The 9391-nt window shown below is 48.5% G+C and overlaps 1 protein-coding gene across 1 annotated transcript in view; it reads right to left on the reverse strand.

Moving 5' to 3' along the window:
- Positions 1-9391, reverse strand: part of PDPR (pyruvate dehydrogenase phosphatase regulatory subunit) — an 18247-nt gene that overhangs the window by 670 nt on the left and 8186 nt on the right. The window contains exons 8-16 of the mRNA XM_009876121.1: positions 7663-7855; positions 5996-6120; positions 4239-4394; positions 4011-4144; positions 3546-3694; positions 2118-2230; positions 1664-1758; positions 964-1053; positions 582-764 (exon numbers count right to left, since the gene is read on the reverse strand). Coding sequence (XP_009874423.1) covers positions 582-764; positions 964-1053; positions 1664-1758; positions 2118-2230; positions 3546-3694; positions 4011-4144; positions 4239-4394; positions 5996-6120; positions 7663-7855 — 1238 coding nt within the window. The remainder of the gene's footprint in view (positions 1-581; positions 765-963; positions 1054-1663; positions 1759-2117; positions 2231-3545; positions 3695-4010; positions 4145-4238; positions 4395-5995; positions 6121-7662; positions 7856-9391) is intronic.

The raw sequence follows: 9391 nt of genomic DNA on the forward strand, positions 1-9391 counted from the left end.
TTCCTGCTTTCAGTGAAAACCGTGTCACCGTTCTAGTTTTTGCCATTTTTCTCGTTCCACAAGTCAACCGTGCTTTATAAATCAGAGGCAAACTGTAGCAGCGTAGATTTGTATCCCTGATCGCTACGTTCCTTTCTTGAATTGATACAAGTATCCCTGATCACTACGTTCCTTTCTTGAATTGATACAAGTATCCCTGATCGCTACGTTCCTTTCTTGAATTGATACAAGTATCCCTGATTTCTACGTTCCTTTCTTGAATCGATACAAGCATTGCTTCTGGTTCATGCAAAGACACAAGGAGCAAGCGGCAGAGGTGGCACCCGCCACCACGACAAGAACCACCGCTACGCTCTTCTATGTTTCAGTAAAAAGAGAAAACACCTAAGCTTGGCACCCGTCCTCGTAGTTCACTTCGTTAAACACCACTCGGTGCATAGGCCGGCTTTTCCTTCACCTTTTTCAAGCGCTAGGAAATGGGTTACGGTTATGCACCGCACACAGTTCCACCGAAAAAACAACCCTCATCCCCTCAGCTGGCAGCTCAGCGCTGCCCTCCCCGGCGCAGGAGGTGCCCGTACCTTTTCCAGCTTGACCTGGAACTCGCGTCCACACTCCACAGGAGTGGTAAAAGCATCCAGGTCCTGGCCCCAGAAGGCGAAGAACTTCTCGATGCGCAGGCTGCGGAGCGCGTAATAACCGGCGTTGCGAATCCCGTACTTCTGCCCCATGTTCATCACCTCGTTGTACACGTGCAGGGCGTACTGCGAAGGAAGGGGAAGACACCACCGCGGATGTGACCGTGCCCTGCTCGACCACGAAGCAGGGTAACGGCCCCATCGGGTGCCCGCAGGCAGCTTGTCCTGGTCCTGAGCTGACTTTTCAGTACCCCAAGTCAGCTCAGAAGGTGTTCCTGGTTATGCACGCAGGCCTTAATCAGCTGAGGTTACAGCGTGCCCTTACCTCGATGGGGATGTAAAGCACGAATCCGGGTTCTCCGGTGTGAGTGATACTCATCACGCGGATGCCGTTAGCATAGCCCACGCTCATCTCCTGCGGAAGCAGAGAAGGGGGGAGATCATCCCGACGGGAATGCGGCGCAGAGATCCCGACGGAGCGCAGCGCATAACGCGAACCGCGCCGGCCGGCCCCCTCTTCCCTTCCCCGCCGCAGCTCACCACCGGCACGCGCTTGCCAAGAGCTTAAAGTTAAACGTTCCGACGGCGACGTCACGTTATCCGGCCGACTTAATCGCTTCCTGACACTTGGCAAATCAGCCTTGGAACTAGGTCAGGCTTCTGTTCTAGGCACTGGACAGAGGCTGAACAGCAGCTGCCTGCTCAGCTTTGTGACGGGATGGGAGACGTTGTCTCCCAAGTCACTGATCCCAACTGCCCCTCTGGCAGCTTCGGGAGTGATTATATGAAATACACCAAACCTACAGTGAGGTGAATATCGAAAAAAATGCATATTTACCTGTTTAGGAAGCAGAACTCAAAAGTGAGCCTAGTAAGTTCACTACTAGTCTAGCTCAGCAACTGCAGTAAATGTACACATACATCTAAATTCCCCTCTGGCTGCCCAAAACCTAATTCTTCCCCTCCATCCACAGACGCTTCGACAAACCCGGCAGGGTGAGGAGGAAGGAAGCCCCGTCACTCACCTTGCAGAAGAGCGAGGGGAAGTGTTCTGGAGTTATTGGGGCATATGACAACTCTGACAAGACATCCACAGCGCGGGGGCCGATCAGGTTGAGAGCTAAGGAGGGCAAGAGAACACTAATCAGGACAAGACTGGAGAGGTCTTATCAGGTGTCTAATTCGCATATGCACGTGCGCCAATTTCTAAGTTCTCAGCGTTTATTGAACTAATGGATGCGTTACCATTTAAGAATGGAACAAAGTCATTAAACTCTCTCTCCTGACAGCCCACAGGAAAGGAAAGCTGTCTCCAAGCTCACGGCTTGCTAGAAGGAAGTCTCCGAACTGCTCGTTTCATCCAACTGTTCGGAAAGGAGGCCCACTCTGGACACTTTAAACAATTAAGTGGCATGCAGCACAAGGCACTCTCTGGGATTTCAGGCTGTATAAGGAGGTCTGCGGTTGAGGATTTCTTACCCGTGTACTTCCAGGTCACGTCTTCCATGGTCAGGTTGCTGTCGTCGGGCAAGCGGTTCTTCAGCCAGGCCCAGCAGTGGACTTGTTGGTCAGTTGGGGAAATCATGAAGAAGCTGGAACAGACAGATCAAACCCAAGAAACAAATCAACCATAAGATGATGAATCAAGCTCATTCCCAGTCCATGTAACTATCGGAGCCATGCAGCTGCTTCCAAACGAACAGGAGGCCGAAAACGAGCTGGTTCGTGACAACGGCAGCTCGAGTCTCTGGATTGATGCCACCACAACTGTCAGGACACGAAGGGCCGGCCTCGCGAGTCGGGCTCGAAGGGGAACGCAGGCAGCGCCGCAGAAAGCTTGCGGGGCATCTCCAAAGTCACGGCCGTTTCACAGAAGGTACCCGCGAGCCCTTTGCTGCCGGCGATTCCGTCCCCTCCGCCAGGCAGAAGAGCGCACGGTTCACACACAGCGACGTCTTGTCTCGGCAGAAGTCTTCTCGCACACAGTGGCGGCTATTATTACCAGTTTCTAAAAACAGAACGCCACTTGATACGTGAAAATGAGCTACTTGTTGTCTCTTTCATCCAAACTGTGAGTTAAAGTGTATTATTGACAGAGATGACATCTGCAGAAACGAGCAGGCAAGAAGGAAAGCTGCTGGTGTCATACAGAGGAGGACAATACTCTCAAGCAAAACACAAACGCTGACAGAAGAGGAGGAGAAAGAAAAGCTGCTTCTAACTGGAAGAGCAGCAAAGAAGAATGTTTTCACGCCAATACAATGAAAGAGCGTATAAAAAACGGTCCAGAGAAATAAAACCAACGTTCAGCTGGGACGCAGCCATGAAGTTTTTTAAAACGAGAAGGTGGGTTTTTTTTTACTATTAAATGCCAAAGAGAGGCCAAACTGTCTCTAAGGATGGGATCCTGTGATCACATCAGTTTGCAGCAGCAGAGCGCAAAAAAGAACCGCCAGAGACAGCAGAGCTGGGAATTAGAGTACCCATACTGAGATGAAAGTCGAAATAATCCAAAAAGTAGCATTTTCAACACGCGGTTCCAGTGAGGAGATTGGCCAGGAGCCAACGAGGAACCATCTGGTTCACACGTCAAACGATCACCTAAATTAACAAACTCTAACGACTGCTGAAAACAACTTGTCTTTCAACTGAGGAATTAAACATCTGAAGGCCTAACATTCTGCACATTTCACCCCTAATCCTGGAAAAACGTGCATTTTCCTCACCATCGGTAAATCCAGGAGCTCCCTCTCATTGGAGTTACTGAATTAGGAACGTAAGGATCAACATTTGGCTTTTTTCTTTACAGAAGGGTGGAAATAAATAAGTTAGGATCTCCATTAAGAGGTTCTGAAAGGCTCCAGACACCTGAAGGGCGATGGATAGAGGCGCTGCCCGCACACCTACCTGCGTTTGCTCAGGCGTGCTATGCTGCAGTCGTTCTCATACCCTCCTTTCTCGTTCAGCATCCCTGTGTGCACGACGTGCCCGACCGGCACATCCAGGTCGTTCGAGAAGAGGTACTGCAGGCTCTCCAGGGCCTGGTCTCCCGTGGACTGCAGGAATCGAACGGCAGAGAAAGAGAAGTCAGACAAGCTGAAGATGGCATCGACAGCCCGGCCCAAATCCTTTCGGTGGCAACACTGGTGTCTCAAGCCTAACACGACACAGGGGCAATGGAGCGCCAGAGGTCAAGTTCTATTTACGGACTGAGCTGGTATTTCTACAAGCTGAGCTTTCGACAGACAGGAAGCAACCTATGCTAAATATTTGGTACTCAAGAGCACACACAGACTTTCACAGAAGCAGACAATAATTCAAGCGAAAGCCACCTTCACCAGGCTGATGCTTGGTCACTCCCTAGGTACTCACACTTATCTCAAACTTGGTGAAAGACGACATGTCAATGACACAAACCGCTTCCTTGCAGCACTTGACCTCGGAACCCACGATATCAAACCAGTCCGGCTTGTAAAAGGTTTTGCTCTGCTCCAAATCCAGCAGGTCTAAGGGAAAGAAGGATCAAAAGGGACAGCTCGTAAAACGGGACAAACGACGATCTTACAGGGATGCACGAGGCAGAGGAGAGCATGATCTCACCTTTGCCAGGCGGCACAAAATACTTGACTCTCTCAAACCCGTGCTTCTCCATCCATCTCGCCCCCTGCGCGTCCAGCCGGTCGTACAAGGGCGAAGTGCGCAGCTGCCTGCCGGTCTGGAAGTCCCAACGGGGAACTTTCAGGTCACACATGAGGGCTGCAAGGGTGACAAAAATCAGTTACCTAGAATTTTCCTCCAGATGATCAATGCTTACTATAATAAAATAGTAATAAAACCCCCTCAGAGCAGTTCTGGCCTTGTTTTTGGAAACAGACAGCTCTGTTTATAGCTATTCTAAAGCAGAGTAACAATCTTGGCACAGAACCCTCGTGTTTCTAGATACTTGCGGTCCGATGACAATGCTGTCAAGATAACGAAACCTCTCTATTTTTCATGAAGTCACGCTGCCTAGCATTAATAATGCATGATCCTTCCCTGACAGCACGCTGTACCAGACACTTCTCACTGTGACGATATTAATGCAGGGTTAGGCAAGCCCACAGCTACATGGAACATCTAATTCAGCTCCTTAAATATTGGCACTTCAGCCTTTTCTCGTTATTGAAGCTTTTCCAGATGGTTCCTGTACCTTTTCAGCCTATGTAGAACATTCTTACTTAGACAACAAGTTACCCTGATAAATGTTTGGCGTCCTCCCTGGTTGCTAGAGGGGAGTAATAAAGGATGCTTGAATATTTCTTTATAAACATTAAGCTTCTACGTAGGTCCTAAGCTGCTTAAAATTGAAGGTGAGCTGAATACTTCTTACTGAATACTTCTGTGGTTTTGGCTTCACAGCTAATGATTTAATTGGCATTATCTGGTACTGGCGCTCTTTCAAGAGTGGGCAGAGGGAAGAATAGATGAGAATGGGAGCATAACGCTGCAGAAATGGAATACAGCGCTTCTCTTGTACAAACTAGAGTGATTCTGCAGCCATCAGCATTCAGACTGCGTTGGAAAGCAAACGCAGAACAACGCCAAGAGCATGAAAGTGATTTTTTTTTCCCTGGGAGGAAGGTCAAAGCACAAGGCTTTTATTTCCTGGATACAGCAGGGCTAAGAGGTTTACCCAACTTCTCTCCTTTCACCCAAACACATATTTTCAGTTTAGACTTGGTATTCAAATAAACTGCTCTGTCCTGCAGCTCGTGGAGCCCTGTGTGAAACTTGAAAAGAAGTTGTCCACATTACTTCAGGATAGAGAATCAAACAATGTGAGGAAACTAAGTATGGCTTTAGACAGGAACAATGACATCTCAAATCTGTTCTGCAAGGTATTTATCGCAAACTTTGACAGGAGAAAGCAGAATACGTCTAGGAAGACTTCCTGAATGATCTAAGATAACCACATCGCATGTTCATAAGTTGGAAGCAATGGTATTTCCACACCGTAATGATGTGCAAAGAAAAACAGTGTTTGGGATAGGGTAATATTCCCAGCTAAGACCTCGATATTGTTTTCCAAGGCAGGTCCTACACAGACACTGGCAAATTTCCCCCTGCCAGAGGCAAAGCACAGCAACAGGAGAGAGCATGGTATGAACAGCGTTTCTTCAGGAAAAGTTAATCAGAACACCGTTAACACACACAAGAACCCCACGATCCATCCCTTCCCTTCTCCTGGGAGGAGGCTGTGTTGCCACAACGGAGGCCAGGAAGGAGGAAAGTGGTTCTCGGAGCGATGAGAGAGGAGAGACAGCGCAGTGAAGAGGACAATGCTGGACTCCTGGCCTGAATGCAGAGCCCTCACTTACGCATGACTTCCATCACACGGTGACGGAGGAAAGTGCGGCTGCTCTGAAGGGTACCAAAACGTTTCAAATCCAGCGGCCAGACATTTTCCGACGGATACCCGTTCACCATCCACTCCGCCAGGTACCTGAGGGGAGAAGTAAAGAACGACTGAGACGTCGGCCAAGGTCTTAATGGAAAGAGATTAACTTTGAGGCCAGAAGCGAGGCGATTTGGACACGAGACTTTCTCGCAGTAGGGAGAGAGAAGACAACTAACACGATATACTAAATATGAGCAGAATCTGGAAGGTTTCCCTTTATAAAACCCATCCGCCAGCTTTCCAAATGATTAATTTCCCATTTAGGATGTAACACCCAGGGCAGTGGGAAGCTAAAGATGTGGTAAATGAAGCCAGAGCCTGGAGAGGTACAGCCTGGCCGACACTGTGTCCAGCCCTGGGGCTACGCCACAGAAGGAGGTGCCGAGTCCATTTCGGTTGGAGTTAGGAGGCTGCTTCGTTGTTTTTTCAGTATCTGGTGTGGTTTCAGCCACAAACCATCAGTGACAGCATTCCTTTCAGCACGAGGTGTCGGCCAAGTTATGTTTAGCTACACTTGTAGCAGGGAAGGAGGAAGGCATGCTCCAGAGCTAAAGGACAAAGGCAGCTCAGACCAAAGCAGTGCAGAGGGATCTGTTCACGGTCAGTAAACAGAAAAACAAAGGGGTTTCAGACTGATCATTAAAAGTTACATGAGCAAGCTAAGCTGCTTATCTCGGGGCTGGAGCAACAAATGGACAAATAATGCTTTTACCTTCAGAAATTATTTTGAGTCTTAGAGAATCTCACTGCAAAGATTCTCTCTATTTTATGCGGCAAAGAAAAAAAAATAAAATCATCAGTTGTTTCCCTGGCAAGTTAAAGTATTAGACAACGGACAGAAACTAGTGGAGACCCGTGCAGATACTAAACACCTGCTGTGAAAAACAAGCAGCTGGTTAAGAAGGCCGTAGGGCAGAAAGGGTGCTGGGTTGCCAGAACTGAAAGGCAGTCGGAGGGAGCAAGAAGCTTGGCTGCTGGGATCACACTTACATGCCTGTCTAAGTACTTGCATTAACACAGGAACTGGATTTTCCTGGGGAACGATTCCCTGCCTAGGTCCCTGGCAGAGGACAGGCTGTAACAGTCCTGGAATCGCACAAGCGGTGCTTCAGCCGCATCAGGCTCGCTCTCGCTCACCAATTCACACTCATTTCTCTGCACAGAGAAACTAGTCGCTGTGTCAGCCTGAATGATGCAAGGAGTCCAACCAAATAACAGAGCAAAGGGGATCACGGAGCACAGAAGATAAGGAAATACATACTGGGCTAAAAAAAAATAATTTAAAAAATCTGACCAGTTAGCTCTAAGGAAGCTTACTTGATCCCAGCAGGCTGCTCACCAAGATGTGATGCCCAAGGAGAAGTGTGCAGGATAGTCCAGCACAGGTTTGGAATACACACAGGAGAACATATTCACAACACGGCAACTCCTCCCCTCCTTTGCTCAAGTTGGAAATGAAAGAGGAGTCTTTGTCAGAGAGGAGGAGAAAAATACTGACCAGAACATTCTACACAAAAGGTTCACCTGAGCAGCCTGTTTGCTTGGTTAAAACCTTACTTACACGCACAATGGTGATAAACCACTTACTTGCCTGCTCCCCCACCATAAGAGATACCAGCTGAGTTCATGCCAGCCAGGACGAAGTAGCCCCGCACGGTGGGCGACTCGCCCATGATGCACCGCATGTCCGGCGTGAAGGATTCCGGGCAATTCACCAACTGCATGATCTGCAGAGCCTCCAAATCCGGCATCCTGCGCAGGAGGGAGCTCAGAAGCGGCTCTAGGACCCAAGACAAACAAACAAACACACACACAAAAAAGACCAAAAGTCACAGCCCGAAGTCTCGATGTGTTTTGGCTGCTTTGCCTACAAACCGGACAGCGTGACTGAGGCACGCCAGTACCTGAAAAGATGGAAACTGCTTCCGTGTTTCCATACAGTCACAGGGTACACCGTCTACTTGCTGCAATCAAACTACTTGAAACTCCACTTACCACCAGCTCAGAGGATTTTCTGAAGACCTGATACATTTTCCCTACTTAGTGATCTCTAAATCAATCTCTCTTCTAAGTCCTTGATCAGTTTTCCCCCAACTCGTGAAAACATCCCGCAGCCACTGACAAGAAATCCCACATATTTAGTATCTCTTGGATGAGGAATCACCTTGTTTTTTCTTGAAATTCACACTCAGTTAACTTTTTCGGATGCCTCCCAGTTGGCATACTAGCAGATGGCAGCCGGCAGGAGATCCCCACGTACCCTGTCCATCTCATTCAGGATTTCACAGACCTCTGTTTACTTCCTTTCTGCCATCTCTTTTTGCCAGCCCACTCTGTCATTCCTCGCTTGGAAACTGTTCCAAGCTTTGATCAGCTTCTTGCTGTTCCTTCGCCGGGCTTTCTCCAGTCACATGATACCTGGCCGGAGACGGGAGCCTCGAACACCATCTTGTAATCCAGGGGTGGTGTGGATTTAGCGTTCACATCGCGATTGTGTTTTCTGCTCCTTTCCTAATAATTCCTAACTCGCCTTTTGCTCTGACTGCCGCTGAGCTGACGTCTGACACAACCCCAAGGTCAGCTCAAAGCCCATCATTTTGCACAGCGAACACAAGACCATCCTCGTGCCCCTCCCCGGCACGTGCTTGCGTCACTTCACATTTATCCTCACTGAATTTCCCCGCCACTTCGCTGCCCAGTCATGCTGAAAAGGTCCTTCGGCAATTCTTCGCAGTCTGACATTTGAAGGCGTTAATAAAGGGACGAGCCACCTACTTTGTTTGTTCTTGTCCAGAAGTTACCTCTGCACAGCACTCCGGATAAAAGCCCTCAAGATTTGGCACTAAGAATACTCCTCAGCTTTACAGACGAGCAGTAAAATAAATAATCAGGCTTCACACTACCTAATAAGTTAAAACCAGAAACGCTCTATCTAACCTGCTCCTTCTCTTCCCTCTCTCATGCACTAGAACTCGCAGGTGAGAGCCTGCAGCTACAGACTTTTTTTTCTTATTGATAAAAAGAGGGATCACTGTTAGATTTGTTCTCATATCCAGCCCAACATTTAAGCAACTGTACAGGCTGTTTTAAAGGTGTTCCAAAGGGAAGCGATCAAAGCAGTTAACGCAAGAGCTCAAACCACAAGAACCGCAGCCCTAGAAAAAGATCAAATATTGCCCGAGCAAGCCCTGACTCCGCTCAGCTGTTGGGTATGTTCGAATGGATGAAAGGGTAACGCCGCAACATCGCACACGGTGCCTTCCAAAACCGGGGCAATTTGTAGGTGCCAGCAAGTGTTGCTGTTTCATTTCAGCAG

This window comes from Apaloderma vittatum, unplaced genomic scaffold (assembly GCF_000703405.1).
Source record: "Apaloderma vittatum isolate BGI_N311 unplaced genomic scaffold, ASM70340v1 scaffold30289, whole genome shotgun sequence".
In the NCBI taxonomy this organism is placed as follows: Eukaryota; Metazoa; Chordata; class Aves; order Trogoniformes; family Trogonidae; genus Apaloderma; species Apaloderma vittatum.